Here is a 20,316-nt window from a genome sequence, read left to right on the forward strand (position 1 = left end):
GAGAGAGAGAGAGAAGGGAGACTGAGTGAAGCGGCGGTAGAGTGTTTCTCACATGCCATAATTTAACATCTGTCGACAACTGAACGATACGAACGAGATAAGACGGCAAAACTAACTAAAGTACAGGACTAAGATCGGTGAACTTTGGTTTACAATCATGATTTCGCGGAATTGAACGAATGCTTCAAGAAAGAAAAAAGCGAGGACGCGAAGAAGCCGCGTGCATGGATCTCTCTCATACATCCATCATCCCACGCGCGCTGTTCTCCAGGCAAAATTCAACATGATTCGCCTAATGAAACTGTTCGCGGCGAGGTTTTAATGGAGGTGGAAGGTGAATCTCCTGACAGCGAGCTTGAGTTTTAGTCGCCGTTAGTTCCAGATGCACAGCGTTGCTCCTCATCGCAGAGTTCTCATGGCTCCAGTTGGAGACACCAGAGCTTGGAGATACATGTGCGGTCTTTAGCAGCAATAATCGCGGCAGGAAACCAGTCTGGGGGGACGGTTGATAAAAGCAATAAATCCCTACCGAACATAAGTGACCCGACGCGCTATGAGAAACTTCAGGGGGAGAGCTTCACCGGCGCGGATGCTAGCTATATGACGCCTCGTGATGTTTTAAAGTGGAGGCTTTCTGACACACGGGAACTTTTTGGATTTACCATCGACATAATTGCGGAGATGACACGAAGACAGGACGACATTGCGCCATCACCTGTTATCTGAACACTGTGATTAGTTCTCACAAAAGCACTGAATCTTTATTGCCTTTGGACCTGCTTTTAATACATTCCGCTGTTAGACATGGAGACTAGTCAGCTACGGACAGTAGACGGGTTGATTTCTTAACGAATACATAGCCATATTGTTTTTATTCCTCTTAACACGTTGCGTTCGGTACATCTATTAATTTTGCACTATGATGGAACCGCCACCTTGCTCTAAAAAGAGCCTGTCTCTTTCGCTGCCGGTTCCCCGGGAGGGACAGGCGACCCTCAAGCCTCCCCAGCATCTGTGGAGACAGCCACGGACCCCCATCAAAATCAAACACCGCGGTTACTCTGACACCGACCGGCATCACCACCGACAGATAGAGCGCTCGAATGCCATGGACACGAGTGACCGGCCGGGGCTCAAGAAGTCCCGCATGTCCTGGCCATCGTCTTTCCAAGGAACCACCAGCGCGTCCATGAGCAACTGCGCTGGGAACAAGCGGTAAGAAAGACGAGTGACTAATTGCGCGTGAGCAAACGGGCTATTTCTGCGTGATGGACGCCCAAAACTGATAATAATGACGCTGGAAGGGTTAACAGTGCTTTGTGTGGAGAGGCGGGACGCGTGGGCATCCTTGATGATGCGTTATGCGTAACAGCTCCAGCATCTCTCAGAGAGAGCGTGAGTTTGAAATGCCTCGAACGTGACCCCCAGAAGTAACCTCGGGCAGCCTATGAGCAGCTGATGGCGTAACCGATTACTAATAATGCAAATAAGCTAAATTAAAAGTGTGGAAGAAGCGCACGTAATAGGGTTTTTGGAGAGCCCAGGCCCCCCGGTGTTGTGGATACTGCAAATTCTAGTTTGACTGATAAAGTGTAGCGGTAAAAAAAAAAAAAAAAGCACGAATATTAGGATCATGGCATATGCTCTTTTGCTCTTGGCACGTGCAGACACCATATGCGCATGCCAAAAAAAATTAGCATGATCTAATCAAGCGCTTCAGTATCAAATTAGTAATGTAATGGTTTAAGACACTGATTTTTTTTTACGTGCCATGATTTTAGTGTACTGTTTTGTGGTTCGGCCTCTCTCTTCTGGCTTAATGATAATATATATTATAATTGCAAACATCATAATAGGGTTATAATAATACACTTTTAAAAAGATAGGTTCTTTCCTGACGTCTGTGGTTCCAAAAGGAATGTTTAGCATTCGTAGAATCTTTCCATTGCGCAAAAGGTTCTTTATAGTGAAAAAGGGTTTCTTTGAATTATTCAAATGGTCTTCACATAATAAAAACACGGTTAGTTTAGCAAATGCTCGCCGAATAGTTCTTTGGAGATTCAAAATGCATGCACAGAAACACCAGTAGCTCCGTATTCCTTAGATTTTGAATTGCACAGCCACAGCACTGCATAGCGATGTTATAAATAATCAACTCGAATTAGTTTTTTTTACAGAGAAACACATTTGTCAGCCTGACATTCACGTCGATTTTGTGGGTTTGCACGATAAGCTGTAACATACAATACACTGCTTTTACCCTCAAGGATAAGTGTGGGTGTTGCTTGCTGTGCTTGTACGTAGACTGATGCGCATACAGACTGATGTTAGCGCTGGAAGAGGCAAAATGTGCCGTTCTGTTGAGTGGCGCCTCACCAAATTGGGTGATTATTACTGTAATAATCCGCTTCTGTGAGGGCCATGAGCCCCAGGGGAGGCCGAGAGCCGAAGGCCCCGGTTTCCTTCCTGTCAACTTTTGCCTAGGCCACAGACGGCCCGCACGGCAGGCTCCTGGGAGACAGGCCAGCTCTGCCTGACTGTATAGTAAAGCCTGATTTGTATTCCCTTCCCCAGGACACGCTCAAAGCCAGTCCAAGAATTAGTGCAGCAGCACTGGCTCGGACTGTCCGGCTTCTGCTGTGGGCGGGCGGCACAGTGCAAGAAATAGAGAGCGAGAGACTGCGTGTGAGTGCGTGTGGCTCTGCTGATGTGATGTCTCAAGAAGCAGCGTGAGATGTCCATGTCTATCTGCTTACTTCCTCATCGCGATTTGCAACGTGATCTGCCAGCAAAGGCATAGGTCTGCAAACGTCATCCAGTATCTGTCGTATCAATAAGCGTGTTTACGTGCAAAATATTCAAACGATTGTTCCTAATGTGAGATCACGAAAACTGCTAAAACATTTTTTTAAAAATTGGTTAAAAGTCAGTTTAAGCTCATTGTATTTATTTGTATAGCGCTTTTCACAATGCACGTTGTTTCAAGGCCACTTTACAGAAAATCACAATACCGTTGTACTATTGTATTATCACAGTAATATTATACTTTTAGCAGACTAGAGCTGGGCGATAATATAGGTTGCATTTCGCTACAGTACGAGCAAACAAGCTTTTGAGATAATGTAGTTACATTTTGCAATTAAATTGAAAGTCAACAAATTGAGCTTTGCAATGTATCTATTATTTTATGTGAGTATACCGTATGTATGTGGATAAATTTGGATATAATATATCCAACTTCATGTACAGAGCTAGCTATAATGATGAGCTCAAACAAAAAAATTTATTAAATGCGGTAATCAAATCAACAATAATTACTAGAAATGAAATGTCCCCGACTAAGCAAGCCAGAGGAGACGGCGGAAAAATACAGAATATTTAGTTTGATATGAGTATGGACTAATAAATCCTGATATTATTTTGCATGCAAATACCTGCAATGGCTTTCTGTCAGTTTATTCGGTGTGCATCTCTGTTTACGTTTTGACATCAAAGCCAACAAAAAACTGACGTTTATAAAATCTGTAATTTGTTTATGCTTTTAAAAGATGCGTATTTGCGCTAGGTATCAGGCTGTTCACTTATGTATGGATGGGATGATGCGTATGTATATTTATGTTTGTGTGCGGGTGTGATTGCGCATGCGTTGCTGTAGGCTTAGAAGAAAGACATGGAAATATAATGAGCGATTTGCATGTACGGTCACATCAGATGGTGAGGGGAGTGGGGGGTCTTCGTCGCAGTGACAAATTTTTATATTTATTCTTTTTGTGCAGATATCCCGGGAGTCCTTTAATGGGAGCTCAAAGCAGGGTGCCTTGCCCACAGAGTGTATTTATTGGGCTTAAGTAATATACTGTTTTGAGTCCAGAGGACCCCCTCCATGTCATCTGTTCCTCTGAGCCTGGGGCTAAACTTAAGTCAACCTCATACACAGCTGCATGCCCAATGATACACTAATGCCTCATGTTTTGCCGTGTGACGCATATGAGGATGATGAAGTTCATGCCCTTTCGTGACAGACTTATATCACCCTTAAAGGAATATTCAGGGCTCAGTGCAAGTTAATCTCAATCAACAGAAGTTGTGGCGTAATTTTTATTACTATAAAAAACTGCATCTCTAAAAACTTTTCTCTAAAAAGTAAACCTTAAAGTTACAGAACCGTAACGGAAGAATAGACGTCAATGTGAAAATGTGAGGAAATATGAAGCTTGTAATTTATAAAAGCGCCTGCATTTATATTTTTAGATCTGAAAAGGTCATTACTTTTTAAATATAAAATCCGCTTGTTCTGCTTCTCTGGGTGAATGAGCAGCACATTTTCAGCTAATACACAATAGTTAAAGGTAGCACTTGTGGTGTCGTCAGCATTTGTCATCCCACTATATGGGAAAACTCCAAATGAAATTTATCTCCATCTCTTTGTATCACATCATAAAACCGAATCCAGAGGAAAACATTAAAGAGGAAAGAAAACAATACATAATTTAAATAAAAATAATACATTTACTAGGGTATGAAAAATTAACGTTTTACAAATTGAATTCATTAGATGTTATTCTTATTAACCAGTAATTTAGTTATTTATATAACCAATAAGTTAAACCAGTAAAACAGAATTCAGGGAAAAAATAAAACACATTTTGTGCTGTCGATTGAGGTTAAATGAATTTAAATAGGCACTGTTGGCGGAGATGGTCTGAACCATTTCCAGGTCGATGTTAGCAGGAACAGTCTTATCTTGTACGAGTTTCTAGAAGACGTTAAATAAAATGGAAAGTAAACCCATAGGGGAATATCTGCTCTCAGTTCAATCACTGGAGGCGATGTGACCGAGCACACCAACTAAAGAAGTAATCAGCAGTTCCCTCAGGATCTTAAACGCCTCAGACCCATTGAGCCAAAAGAAGCCCATTGTTCTCTCAAATAGTATTTTTCCCACCTGTATACACTCGTCCATTATGTTTTAATATACCAGTTTGTAGAGGAAGCGATGACTGATTTATTAGAAACACCACGACTCCAAATAGAGTTCTGAACACCTTTAGTGCTGAAGATTGATTGTTCGGCTTTATTTTTGTCTGTGGCAGTATTTTTGATTTACTATTCAATGTAATCACATCCCTCTGTTTACTTCCAGCCATAGCTTGTACTGTTTTTGAGCCTTTTTAACCTTACCTCCCACTGAAATATTGATCTGTCCCTCGTATTCCCAAACTCACCGGCTCTGCTTTCAGTCATTAAAACTTGATAGGACTCCGTGCTGTACCGTTTCTCAGATGACAAAGGCTTTTTCGCAGCTTTTATTTCTTTCACATGAAATGAATTTGTGAAACCTTACCTTGGAAAGAAGGCAGCATTATTGAACGTGTCCCATACCCCGGTGCACTCTGGGAAGTTACCACCGAGGAGAGAATGACCGACGTTGAACAGAAGAACAGCTCATCCTGCAGTTCTGTTGCTATGGTTACATTTTGTGCTTGTGTAAAATAGATACATTTTTTTCCCAAAAAGGCAAAAGGAAGTTTCATTCCCTGATGCGCAGTAAGTTGTTTTAATATGCTGAGGCAAATATGTTTTATTGCTGCTAAATGTGTAGTACATTTATCTCGGAGGACCCACGGATTTCCTATAAGTCACGTTGTTCCCAGTTGTTGTTTATGACTGTTCATTATATTCGGTTTGCTTTGTTGCACATTGAAGTGAATCTATAGATGAACTACGCTGCTGTGTTTATTTGACAGTGTGCTGGAAAGCCGCCAAGCTCGTTAAGTGCTTAATTTGATACACCTGCGATTAATTAGAGCGACGATTGCATCGGCATTGCGGATGTAACACGATGTGTAAATATACTCCGTACCCCCATGCAAGCAAGTCCACAGGTACTAAAGGCCATTATTATTGTTCATCCCAAGGCATGCTCCTCGCAAATCCACCAAAAACGCGATCTGTCCCCCCATATATTGCTTACCTAGGCTCCGCATTTATTTGCCTTTGCTGCCCTCTTGATTCTCAGAATTGTCATACTTCAAAGCACTCAACAAGCTTTGCATCCTGCGTTTGAGTGTTTTTTTCTGTTTCTTTCAAATGTCATCTTTGTTGCCCCGACGATCCCTCACTGATTTATTGAAACCCACCGACACTTGAGTCTCTGTTATTGTCTGGTGGCTTTGGCCCCTCCTTCCTCTTTTGACGGATGAGTGTCTCTCACTCATATCTCTCTGGCTTTGAGCATATGGGTGCCTGTGTTTGCTCTTCTCAGCGTCCTCCCTTCACATAACGCAGTCCGTATGATTCTTTGTGCGTGGTAATTACTGACTTGGATCTCAGCTGTCCGCTCTCTCTCTTCTCCTTATCATCTTATTTGTCTGATTTGAGCTCCGTACCCCTTGCTTTCTTGTTTTTCCAGTCGCCTTTTGTGCTCCCCATTGTGCTTGCGTTCTTCTCCGGGCCTTGTGTGCCACTTACATTGTCTCTCACTCACTTTCCCCTTGCTCACCGCTGAGTTAATCACACCGCTGGCCTATCTTTAAATCTATCATTTCTTCCCACTCCCGTGCATGTCCGCAGAGATCATCAGAGAACCGGCAAACTCATCTAATTCTCCCCCTTTCTTCCATTTCCCCAGTGGCTGAATGAACTGCCCGCCATTAGACTTTCCGCCGTCACTTATTACTTCTCCCATTCCCTGCGGGTACAGCCCTGTAAATGATACCGCTGCCTTTCACGAAGCCCTTGCATTCTCTGTGCCATCCATCAGTTCCCCACGACTCTTTACAGTAGCGCACCAGCCTTTTAGCTCATACCCAGACACGTCCGCCTGCTCTCGAGATACCTGCGGTTTCCCTCTGCTCCATCTCTGCTCTGTGTAATTAGCCTGGCTATCTGAGATCTACACGATTATTAACAAGTTAAAGCCTCTGAAAATGTTTAATGAGATTACTTCGTGCTTGCAGCACGAGACCCTCTTCAAATGCCCGTGCTCCACTCCAGAAGTGGGGAAATGAGGCAAAACCGAGGAGGTAATAGGTATATAATACCTGGAGGAAACTATGCATTTACATTCCCATCAATCTCACATCTGACACTGGTATCTGCTGTAAATTTGAGATTTGTATGCTGCTTGTGCAAATTGTTATTTGGAAAGAATGGAACGCTTTTTTGAATCTGTCGGTCTAAGAAATAAAAAGCATGGTAACAGTTTGTTTTTTATAGTTACTTTAGAAGTTACTGATTAAAGGGGCAGGGGCTAATTGTAGATTTTTCATGCTCATTCTGGCTCTGTACAGTTTCCCTACGGACTTTCGATTGTAAGAGCATTACTTTTAATGCATTTTGTCAGAGACAATTCGGCATTATTTGCTGTGGAAATCAACCGGAATGGAGCGATAGAGCTTAAAGATAGACAGTAAGAAATTTTAATTCATTTACTCACCCTTGTGTGGTTAAAAGTCAATATGAATTTCTTCCACGGAAAATAAAAACAGGAATGCTCCAGTTCTCATTCTATTTATTTGCATGAAAAAAGCAATCTGCACTGTTTTTGAAATGCTGTGTTTCATGAAAAACGACAACAACATGAGTGTGAGTAAATGGTGACTGAAATTTCATTTTTTAGGGTGAGCTAACCTTTAATGCTGCATTCAGTCTGGAGTGTTCCTGTAAGGCTTTTGTTTCCCATACGAGAGACATACTGTGTTCCTGTGCTCATCTATAACCTTCATATTACTGTAGCTCAGTCGAGGGCTTTAATGAGGAAGCATTAGGCATCCGGCTTCACGGATAACGTTGGCCCTCAGGTTTGGGCATGTGATGTCACGGTTAGCGACATCTGTTTTTCTTCGTGCACCAACAGGCTAAGCTGCACCATGCTCACCCTCTTTTGACCTGCCCGTACCTCTCCGCCTAATGCCTGGAAGAGTGAAACCAGGAGCTTTTCCACAGTACACAACATCTACTGTAGCAGACATGATTAGAGGACTGAATTCTAGCATTATTTAGGTCTGAAGTAAGTGCCAGATGCTGATGGAGTACATTCACACAGCTGCTGAACACCTGCTTTTGCAGTGAAGCAGACTGACTTTATTTACATACAGTAAATAAAAGTGCACGCAACTTAAATTAAAAATTATATATACACACTAGATGGAAATCAAAAGATCATTGACAAGATCATTGTTAATGATACATATAGCATTATATACAAAAACATCTGATGCCCATTTGATGCTTTAGGGTCCTCTTGAAATGTCTGCAATATACTACCAATAAAATTCCTAGATGGTTTGTGTAAAACAACACTCTTTTAAAATGCTAATATGCAACTGTTTGTCAGTGGCCGTGGGTGGGGCTTGAGCAGTATGATGTCATGCTGTTCACAAAATCGAAACAGCTTAATTATGGAGACTATTTTCGCTTTAAGAGGATTCTTGAAAGGAGTGAATGGATTTGTATTATTGTAGGGTTAAGACATTTATATGCAAAGACCATCTAATTTCCCCTTTAACTTAGTAACGCTTCAGTTAAAATCCAAATAGTCAAAATAATAACATAGTGTAAGTCTGACTGGATGCCTGGATGAGGCATGGTATACCATGGTATAAATAGTATACCAGAATCCCTACCAGTTGAAACCATTGCATAAAAAATACCTTCATACCAACCAGCACTAAAACAGTGGAGAACTGCAAAGCTTGGCAAAAGCTAAACCGCTATCTCTGATGGAGACAGTGATGCTATTTTGGGATTTTTTGCTCTGTGTTAAATACTTGTTATTTATCATTTTCTGTGGCTGAAATGTTTTTTTCTAGATTGCTTAGAAAACATAATCCAATGGGCTCCAGAAAGTCCACAGCAGGTTAGAGCTGGAGATTAAAACCTTTTAACCAATTTAATTGTCATTTAAATGAAAATCAGATAATTCCTGAATCTCCCTTCTTTGAATGTAAAGTACCTTGTGCAAATAAGTACATTGTACACTGTGCAAGTACATTGTGTTATTTTATATGAATATTTGCCTCTTTCAATGCCAGGTAAAATAGTCTAATTTAGCCATAATATAATTGCCCCTCCTCCTCCTCCTCAATTTCACATGCTAATAGGTACAAACAGCCACTGTTTCTCTCACAGTGTATTTCTTGATGCAAGGAGACATTTTAAATCCCCAAGATGCCTTTGGTTGTCTGCAAAGTGGTCAGTTCTCACAGTGCTCTGTTTAGCATTAGCGCGGCGGTATTCCTCTAGGATCGTGTTGGATCTGCGTGGAGGTGTGAGGAGTCCTGAATTCTGCTCGGTATCAGACCGACAACCTGAATCAACCCACTCCACAGCGGCGGCTTTCATTCCCATTCTCACATTTTGATGATAAGCTGTGTAGTGACATCCGTCAAGGGATCCTGGACCCTCTCTGAGTTTGTAAGCGTTGTCTGAATGCGTGACTGCGGACTCTCGTCTCTACGGGCGGCAGTTCTGAGAGAGACCGACATACTTGTGTCACCGAGTTGTCAGATCCTCGCATATGCATTTACACACACTCTCATTCGCATGCGCACGCACAATGACACCAGAGACACCACAAAGACCGTTGTCAGAGCAATAGACGGGTGAGATAATGTAGGTTGGGCAGCAGAAAACACACTGGGGAGAGTGGTTCAAATTGAGGACAGCAAACAAATCAGAGCTGAGCCGAGTGCATTACCAACACCTGGGGTTTGAGAGATATGAAGAGCGTCCCTCAGTTAATATGTATGCCATCCACCTGTTATGTTTGAGGCAGGGTTTCCTGTTGTCCTACCTGATGTACATGTCCCCAGGGATTTGTAACCCCTAGATAGACCGCCGGATAATTATGAAAAAGTGGCAGTCCTGCTCACTGGGGAAGGACAGATGGCTGCGGTATCAGCAGAATATGGCTCTGACTGTCACACTGAACCATGATCCAAGACAATATTGCGTTCGCTTGTACTAACCTATAATGAATTAGCTCGCAAATACACATCCCCATGCTAAACATTAGTCATTCAGACAACATTATCACTTGGTCCAACGAATAGGCTCGCAGATAAATATAATTACAACATCCTCAGTGAATTTATTATGCTTGTATTTTTATGTTCGCTGGTTTGGTACGTCGTGATTTTGAGGTGGCGCACGGTGTAGCCTGCAAAATGAATATCCTTTGAGAGAAAGAAAGAGCGGGAGGATGAGTCGGCCTGCTCGGTTGGAGTCGACTGTGGTCTGGTCATGTGTGAACTGGACTGGAAACTGCTGTTTCTGAGTCACCCGCATTACATAACCTGCAGACAACTAACATTTTGTTAAAAAATATAGATTCGGGGTGGTACCAGGGATCCTACAAGTGGTACTTGCTCTGATGCTTAAAATGTCTCTTGGTTTCAGTCAAAACACATTCCTGTTGTGTTGCATCAGTGCTGAGCTGTATTTAATATACTCTAATTGTTTTTTTACCAAAACCGCAGCGGATAATTCATGACAAACTTAGTACAGGCTCTTGCATTATTGATGCCAGGGCACTGCAGGTATTGACAAACGTCTGACTGATCTGGTCATTACATCATGACCAGAGTTACAGTAATGGACACAGCTTTAGTCCCTCAGGAGCATCTCTTGACCTCAGCAAAACAGTCTTGGGAAAAAAAATTCCTGCCTCTTGTGGCATTTAAAGGCCTAAGATTCCCTGTGAACCCCTAGCCTCAGATATATAGGGTTTTTAATACCTGAAATAGTTAACATTGTAAACGCAGGGTAAACATAATCCTGGGTGAGCCAGTTTTACATTTCACACTTTACCAAGGTTTAATCATTAACCTTGGGTATCCTGTTGAAAAAATACAGCATATGCTGGATAGCTATGCCTTATAGCATTAAAACTGAATTGAGCTGGTTTAAGCTGGTCCAAACAATTTACACATAATACACACATCTGTTAACTGTACAAACTAAATTTTACTGTTTGTACCTCTAGTACAAACCTCTCTGCCATATGCACTTTAAATGCAAATTCACTTTATAAGTTATTAAACACAATAAATGTGTGTTGGAAATGTGTGTACATATCCATCCTATAGTAATAAAAATCCACCTAGTTTTTTTTTTATTCCTGTTTTAAAATCCCCTTTCTCAAATCAGGCTGTTCTGAGATTCCCGGCAGAATGACGTAGTTTTGTACAGACCCCTCCCACGATGATTGGCAAAGCTGACTTTGAGCCCCCCTTGAGTGAGCGGTTATCAGTTCTCCATTTTGTTGACTCCAGTGCAGAGAAAGATAAGATGTCTCTGATTAAGCAATTATTTAGATTTTGAAGGGAACGTGCTGATCCCGATCTGCCTAAATGCGTCTATGTTTGCTTGAATCCTTTGTAATCCAGCTTTATCTACCAAAGAAGTGAATATAAGGGTTTTTATGAATCTTTGCAAATCGCCCTTTCCTAATATTGTTCTAGTTAGTCTTTTTTACAGTCTGCTCATCACATCACAAAAGAGAGGCGGGGTCAGCAGAGCTCATTAGCATTTAAAGCAACATGGACTAGAAAGCCTTGATGAAAACAGCTGATTTTGAGTGTTTTTTTACACTACTGGTGAGAAATTTTAACCAAAGTGTCTTACCGACTTTTCATTAAGACCCTAAAGAATCAATGTAAACTTGTGTAAAATGGACATCTGATGACCCCTTTAATATGTTTAATTTTTAAACAATATATGGGAAACCGATTGCCCCATGACACTTTGTAAACTGTATTTATGACAAAGAACTACATAGATACTATAACAATCTATTGATAAACACAGCTTAAAACCCCCTTATAATGGCCTAGTAATGCCAATGTTGCTTAGGATCAGCACGTGTCCAGCTTATAACTAGCTCAGGACCAGCTTAAACCAGCTCATTATACTTCAAAACATACAGTTTAAAAAAATGCTAGGTTATTTTTTTTAACCCAAATGCTAGGTTGAGCCTGTTGGGTCATTTTATTGGGTTATTTTTAATATATATATATATTTTGTAAGGTGCTGGGTAGTGTTATGTAACTAAGTTTCTGGGTCATTTTAATGATGGGTTTTTTTTCTACCCAACCGCTAAGTTGAGCCTGTCTCTGATGAAACAGCCCAGCTGCATTTCTCAGCACCACTGCCACCAATTTGGTGCACTCCTTCAGCGAAATAAAGGTTTGTTTACATTTTATTTAATTTATTACGTTTTTACTGTGCTGTAAATTGTATTATTTTACACAACACAACATAAGGACGAGATAGTCATAAGGACAGTCAACTGCGTTTGCTTTTGTTTTGCATAACATTTTATTTGTTATAACACTAAGTTTAAGTTAATTTATTGTTCAGATTTGTGGGCAGGTTTTGGAGTCAGTTACAGTTCCACACGACCAGCAGCCCTTCACCAGATAAGATTTCATAGACACACAGCAAATTAGCATTATTTTGGTAAAAAGTGATTACAGAAAACAGCTGAATTCTACTAATTCTAAAATTACATCATTTTTTTTTCTTAAATGCTTGTAATACTGTAAACTATGTTGTATTCAATCAAATAAATTCAAATTGTCTTGTATTTTGCCCATGCACAGTTTGTTCATGCTTACTAATAATAATTGCTCATCCTTTGATTACTGCTTTTGCCTCTAGTAATTCTGTGTACGTTTTTTTTTTTAAATTGCTAACCCATTTTAAGCCAGCAATATTTAACTCAACTAGCTGAGTCAAAACAACACATCATGGATTCTGTCCATTATTTACCCAGTGCTGGGTTGCCAAATAACCCAAGTTGGGTTGTTTTTTAACCTAACATTGTTATGCTGGGTTAAAAATGTTAACAGCATACTATAGAGTACAACAAAAAACTATAGAATCTATTATAAGCAGTAATGCTGTCTACACTGGATGTGGCACAGTGAAACATGGCAAATAGTAAAAATCAGTCCCCAACAATAAATTGTTCTACTTATGATGTACTGGCACAAAGTTCAAGTTAGTTCACTTGCAATGCCGGGTTAACACTGCAAAAGCAGCGCAGGGTTTCATAACCCCGGGTAAAAAAGTGTGAATTGTTACATCATTTAAAATTAGGAACGTAATGGAAATGTGGGGTTTAGAATGACGATGAACCAAGCGCAGTGTGAAAGGCTTTTGTCTGCTGGTTTTGAACGGGCCCGTGGGTTAGAGATTTCCCCAGCAGCTCTGTGCTCTGCTACACTGTGATTGGCAGCAGGGGTCTGGACATCTGCAAAAGAGCAGGAATTGAAATTTCCTGTGATGCTGGGAACGGGCTGAGAGCCAGTGATAACTCCAACAAGGGTAATTCATTAGCATCAACACTAAGCACAGCGAGACCTTGTTTCTCCCTCTTAAATTCAGATTATCGCAGTCTGCTCTTTCACTTGCCCTACTTTTCCGGCTTCTCCTGTCCCCTCTGCACTTGTTTACATGTTTGCCCCTGAGTGTGTGTGAACCGATCATTTAGTCAGGCCATATACGGCCGCTGAGGGCTATCGGACACTTTTTTCCAGTGGTATATTTGTGTATCCCATGTTATGCTTACACTGAACACCAATAAAGGATAAACACCATAATTTAATGGAATGCAGTGGAATGTGATGTTGACACACACATCGTGGCGCTCACCCCGCCCCCTCTCCTTCTGCTCCTGAGATGCTTATCGCCCGTGACAGATTAGGGCACTTGTCGTCGTCTATGTTTAAATCCTGTCGTCGTGATGGGAGTCGACGCAGGAGTCTAGGCGCTCTGTGGAGAGAGACAGGTGGACCGAGGACAGGAAAGGGACAGGGAGAGTGCACAGAGGGAGAGAAGTAGAGAGAGACGGGGGCAGAGGGAGTGAAGGGGTAGGGCAGATGAAAGGAAGCAGTGGTGCTAGTGATGCCTGCTGTCATAACAGATTCATGGCGGTCTTCCATTTGGCCAAATCAAATTCGAGGCTGACCCCAGTTGTGATTGGCTCATGCTGCATCACTCATGAGGCCACAGCAGCATGACCTCGTGGATCCAGCCCGCCTCTTTGTGAGTGCTATAAATAGGATAGGAGGCCTCAGGCTTCTACTATAATGAGATTAATTCTAAACAGCCTCAACGTCCAGTGTGAACTGAGCACCACATCTGTATCTTGCTTCGGAAAAGGGCAGTGTGTATGGGTGAGCACGGTTTAAAGAATGAAAAGTAGAGCTGTTTTTTTAGTTCGTTTCGTTTAGTTAGCTATTTCAAGTTTTTGGAGCGATCTTCAGTTCTGCGATTTAAAACCATTGTCACAATTGCCTATTTAGATTAAGTAAAATTGTGTGGAGTTCTATTCAAGTAATTCCAATTATTTATCATTCACGTAAATTTTTAATTATTTCGTGTTACCTATCAAAGTAATCCATCACATGACAATGGGCCTCATTTATGAAATGAACCTACAACCTTGATCAATATGGACGTGAGCGGTGGCTATGATCAAATCTCACGCCTGCTCTCAGCTCGGGTACATAGGGGGTTTTTTTGTTGCCCAAACTTGCGCTCAGCATATAAATCTGGTGGATAAAGGTAGAATGACAGCATTTTGGTAATTTGGGTTATTTTCCTGACCGACAACTAAAGCTCATTAGTCAATCACTGACCAGTAAGATTAGAAAGTCTTTTTGTATTTGGGGCTTTAGCTTTATATGCACAAATAGCAGTGTAATTAACAGACCATGAGGATTCAAAATATATATCCCCCTCAAAACTAGAGCTAGTTTTGAGTATCAGTTGAGCAGGTTTTGTTACAAAAGAAAAAAAAACCTGTGCAGCAACTGTGTGACACTCTTTTATTTTATTTTCTTTTAAAAGGTTTGAAATATTTTCACACTCACAAACAATATTAGTTCTAACATTGCCTGACGTTTCAGCCATTCATCATCAAACTAAAATGCAGTCGACCAAGTTGTACTGTGTATTTGAATCAGCGTGCAGCACCCAAACAAACTATTTTTGCACATGAGAAAGATTTTACATGGATATTAAAACATAAGTGAAGTATAAATTCTTGTTTGTGCTACATAATGAACGTCAACCAAATGTCACAAATATGGCAAAAATGGAAACGTTGGTATTCTTGTGGAATGAGGCGGGCTCAGTTTTGCTTGAATGCTGTGTATAATGAATGCCACTATAGCCTAATTTGTGTTTTATTTTATAGTTTGGTATATATATATATATATATATATATATATATATATATATATATATATATATTGAATGCCATTAAATTTAAGATTTGTTGTAGAGTGAGGGGAACTAAATAGGCTATCATGTTTATATTAACCAGTATTTAATATACATATAAATTGCATAGATTAATATAGCTTATTGTTTGCAGTTGCAAGGTTTTTCTACAGTATTTTTGGCCGGGTTTTGCTTTTCCATGTCGTAAACTCTAAACCTCGTCTTCTAAACCGAGGTGTTTTTAGGGGCATAATATTCAAATGACGTTTGTTTTCTGCCACAACATTCATCAACTTCCAATCATGTCATATGATGAGATTGGTGGCATACGAATGTTTCATGAATCACACATGAGTCAAATGTTATTTTGTGCACAAGGATCATTTTTACGTTAGACTGATAAATGAGGCCCAATAAGTTCCTAAATGCAAAAACAACAGCGTGTAAGGAAAATTAGTAGAGTGAGTTAGTACAACTATATTTTGCATCAGTCCAACCAGATTCTCAAATTCTCTCTGGTCAAGTATGTCGAACTTGTCCAATCATTTATTGTGCTTCAGTCTCACGTAGCCAGACTTTACTACTGAAGGCAAAAGGTCTGGGAACCTTGGCCGCTTTGAATGGCCAAGGACTGCACAAGAGGCCATATAACTGACAGGTAAAGCAGCTCTTGGATGTATTTTCAAAACACTACAGCTTTCTTCTTCCTCGAGGGGAGTTGACATCATGTCATCTTTGTTTTCAGGCAGAACAGAAATCCTGTATAATTCATTCAATCTGACGACAACTTCAATTGAAAACGTATTTTTTAAATATTGTGTATGTATTATCTAGGCTAAGACTAAGTCAACTCAAACTCTGCCCCTTTATTCTAATTAACTGCAAACTCACATTCAGATCTGCCTCCATCCAAAAAGCGATGAATAGAACCAAGCCAAACCAGCCTAGGTTTTTTTTTTGGTAATCTCTCAGATGAGAAGTTCACAAAAAAGTTAGCAAGTTTCTGAAATGCCAGAATCGCAAGTAGACAAATAAAAAACGACAACGATTTTTGTATCCACCTTTATATTTCCTATAAATGTGTACATTTATTTGTCTGGCTTCTGGTGTCATTCATTTCCAGTTATTTTAAACTGTACAAAACAGCTCATTATGCTGCTTGAAACTGCAAACTGGAATTTTTTACCATATTATTTCAATGCATTATGTTCTTGTTATTTTCCCATTATGGCTAATGAATCAGAAGTCTCACACAATCACAGGAAACAGCTTTCTCCTGTGTTGAAAAATAAGGTGGATATTTTTGGTTATTATTTCAGTATGGTTTACTTAAGAATAAGTGAAATAAGAATTTGACTTAATATTTTTGCACATATATTTTTCTAACCACATGCACATCGCACGCCTTCATGCCCCCCTATATTGTTTTTAGTACAGTCAATCTTTATGAATTTGATAAGGCGTTTTACAGTTCCTGCAATCTCACCACACCTCCACCGCCGTTTTTTTCTTGTGATCTGTCCTTTATCAGGGCAATGAGCTTAACACCACAGTACCATAAAAATTCTTCACTAACCTGTGTTTTACTCTAATGGCTGCAATCAGCTTGTCAGGCTCGATTTTATGTCAGATGTGTTTTTTTGTAGTTAAATGGCTCTCTTCAAGTTAAAAGGTCCTACCAAAATTAGCCAGTTCTCATGACGAGCAAGGCAAATTCTGGCTCTGTGAGCACGTGTTAGCGTATGTGTTTGTGAGTATGTGCCTGTATGTGCGAGTGTCACTGACTATTTGCATGTGTCTGGGGACAGAGTGGGAGACGACCAGTCTGTTTGGCCATACTGCTGGTCGGCAGCCCATACATGCTCTCTGCCATACACTGTAAGAGCCTCCAAGAGCAGACGCTCTTAAAGCACGGCTGCGGCTCACCAGGGGCGCTTGCTGTTGGTGCTCTACTGTTTTTTTTGTTTGTTTAACCCTTTAGCTGCTAGGGGTGGATAGTATGACTAAAATCTTTTGAACGTGATTCAAAATTAGTCTTTATAATCAATACATTCAATCAGTATATTAGGGATGCGCAATGCATTATCAGAATCAGCCCATGAAGGCTTAAAATGAAAACATGGATTTTAATGTTTAGAAACTAAAGCTTACATGAATTAAATAATTTACTACATACAAATTCATTAATTAATGTAGTATGTAACATTTTTTTTTTTCAAATCGATTATGAAAACTTAAATACAAGCAGACATTCCTTTTATTACAGAGTTATTTTCAAAGCTTTCAGTGTATTTTCATAAAAAAAATAAAAAAAAATAATGGCAATAATAATAATTATTATTATTAATAATTTCGTAAATGTAATGTTTCCATCTTTGTTGCCACAGTTTTTATAAGTGCCTCTTTCTGTTGTACAGGACTGCATTTAAAGTATTACTAGAGGTGTTCAGCTGGGATTAGAAGATGACTTTTTTCACACAATTCCCTAGAATATCTTTATATGATTTAACATTAAGATTTGTGTTCATGGATATTACTAAAGTAGTTAACCTGTTCTTTGGAAGGAGGCAATATATTGTGTCTATACATTTTTTGATATTGTTCTGGAAAAACTTCTGAAAAATTCAGACTATCCTGTAAATTAATTACTTAAAAAATGAAAGATATTTCATCTGATTTCATTATTTTCTCTTTTTATTTGGAACTTGATGGATGCCATCCAAAAGATGATTATTCATAACAAATGAATGATAAATCTGGCATCATTGCCCAAACAGCTTCACATTATGTAACACGAGTTAAAAACAAAATAAAGTAATATTACAAAAGCACAATGAGCCACGTTCAAAGCCACTGCACATCAGCTGAATTTAATATTAATGCGTCAAGTTGTTATGTTGCTCAGTAACCGAAAACAATTATGCACAACGCAATAGGAGTTTGACAACGCTCCTTAATAACAAGTTCTTCCTCATTCTGACTCTGTTTTTTTTGTCTAGTTTTTTCTCATCCGTCCGTGTTTTTTCATTTATGTCACATGTAAAAAAGCCCTTTTTTTTTATCTCTACACCAATAACTGCTTCCTCCGCTTCATCCACTCAGTCTACTCCATCCACCGCCAATAACTACTCCCAGAGCGCAGTCAGTAACCACAACACTTCCTATATGTCTCGCCTCCAATTACCATCATAAATATCAGTTGAAACATGATGTCTACGTGCATTAATGTATCGCTTGGCTGAGCAGTGATTGAAGTCCATTCATCAGAGGGTGGTCAGATGTGGTAAGATAGAGAGAGAGAGAGAGAGAGATTTACTTTCTGTGTACTGAGGAGTGACAGAATAGATTGTGAAAGATGGAGTGCTAAGAGACACACATGAGAAGAGGTGAGCTGAAAAAGAATGATTTTGTTCATGAGCGAGTGGGAGAGAGAGGAGCAGATAAGACAAATGCAGCTGCAGAAACAAAGATGCTGTCTATGAATAGCCCATTTTTAGTGCATAAGTCTAGATGCACAGCCTAAATGGATCCTTCAGCATTACCAGCCCTGGACCCAAGTGTCTAAAATAATCCAGCCGCTTTTCCAATTGAAGATAAAATGACAAACTCTCACATAAAGCTCTTTTCTCAACGTGATGCAGGCCATTGCCTCAAAGTAGCCCGACGTCAAACACAATCAAATCACATGAACTATAAAAGTGCATGAAAACACTATAAATAAAAGCCAGTGGGATTCGATAAGAAAGCATAACATCTCTGAGCCAGAGTCTGTTCTTTCTAGTAAAAGCAAGTCTGTGTCAACCACGGCTGATGCCCATTTGCTGATAGAGGTCGAGGCTGCTAACATTCAGAGAAAATTGATTTTGGAGGGGCTTCACAGCTGGAGTGACACGGCGTATTCACAGACAGACAGACGTCAGATGGCGCTTTGGCATTGTGAAAAGAGCCCGACACTTCCTCCAGACAGTCTACCTTAAAATATTATTTTTCTGTCTCAAACCTTTTTCAGCTTTTTAGGATTGACAGAGTCTCCAAAAAACAACACAATGTGAGTAGCGTATAGCCTCAGGGTGAATGCTGTTCATGCGGTTTAAGCAAAATGGAATAGATTCCTTCCCTCTCTCGCTAATAACTGTTTTTGCCTTTTCTATCAATGAGCGTAATTATTATCCTCTCAGGATAACTTAATTCATCCTAAGAAATATAGGTGTAATACCTATGTTGAAGTGAACGTACCCTCATAGGCTTCTGTCTAAATCTTTTCCTGCTCTCCACTGTTGGCAGTTCAGTGCCACTCATCTGTCTATCAGTGCCGTTCTGCAAGGTCAACCACCATAACCTCGAGATTGATTTTAAAATTCAACAGTGAATAATAAAATGCGATTAGCAAATGAAAACATCGTTCACATTCTTATCCTGTTTCCTGCAATTAAACTCGTTTAATTTTCCCTCATTATACCAGTCAGCATTCATGATATGTTTTTCATACTCTGGTATCATATCATTGTGTCTTATAAATTTTGTGTGACAAATCAATTGTGAAGGTTGCCATATTAGATAAAATCTCATTAATATACTGCCTGGCACAAAGAGGGAACTTCAGATTTACACAGTGGAAATAGCACAAATGGAAAATGGAAATCAAAAGAGATTAGATAGGTAGATACATAGATAGATAGAGAGAGAGATGAATTATGTTGATTTTAAAAGATGCTTTTCTAATTAAACTTAAATTTCAATTACTGCTCATGTGTTGCATAGTCCTGATCCTTTGAGAGTTTGCACAATCATATTGGGAAGCAGTGCTTCCAGGCATGATAAAAAACAAACAACAGTGATTGATACCCCATTGTCCAATGAAAAGATCAGGTTTTTTTTCGTGCTCATAATAATAAACCCCATAGAAGCGCAGTGCCACAGCAGGATGTGTTTAGAGCCTTTTGTCCATGAACAGTGACCTTTGCTTTACTGAATCAACGTAACAAGTATCCATCATAGAAAGCCAGAGAAGCTTGGCTTCGATGGGGTTCTCCACACCATCTGTTCACGGACTCCTATGCACAGATTCATTTAGATTAAAGT

At 39.9% G+C, this 20,316-nt stretch overlaps 1 protein-coding gene across 1 annotated transcript in view; it reads left to right on the forward strand.

Annotated features, from left to right (window-relative positions):
* The window catches only part of pde4a (phosphodiesterase 4A, cAMP-specific), a 45,911-nt gene continuing 25,595 nt past the window's right edge, over positions 1 to 20,316 (forward strand). Inside the window, exon 1 of the mRNA XM_043235392.1 lies at positions 1 to 1,215. Coding sequence (XP_043091327.1) covers positions 920 to 1,215 — 296 coding nt within the window. The 5' untranslated portion in view covers positions 1 to 919. The remainder of the gene's footprint in view (positions 1,216 to 20,316) is intronic.

The sequence above is a fragment of the Puntigrus tetrazona genome, chromosome 3 (genome assembly GCF_018831695.1).
Source record: "Puntigrus tetrazona isolate hp1 chromosome 3, ASM1883169v1, whole genome shotgun sequence".
Classification (NCBI taxonomy): Eukaryota; Metazoa; Chordata; class Actinopteri; order Cypriniformes; family Cyprinidae; genus Puntigrus; species Puntigrus tetrazona.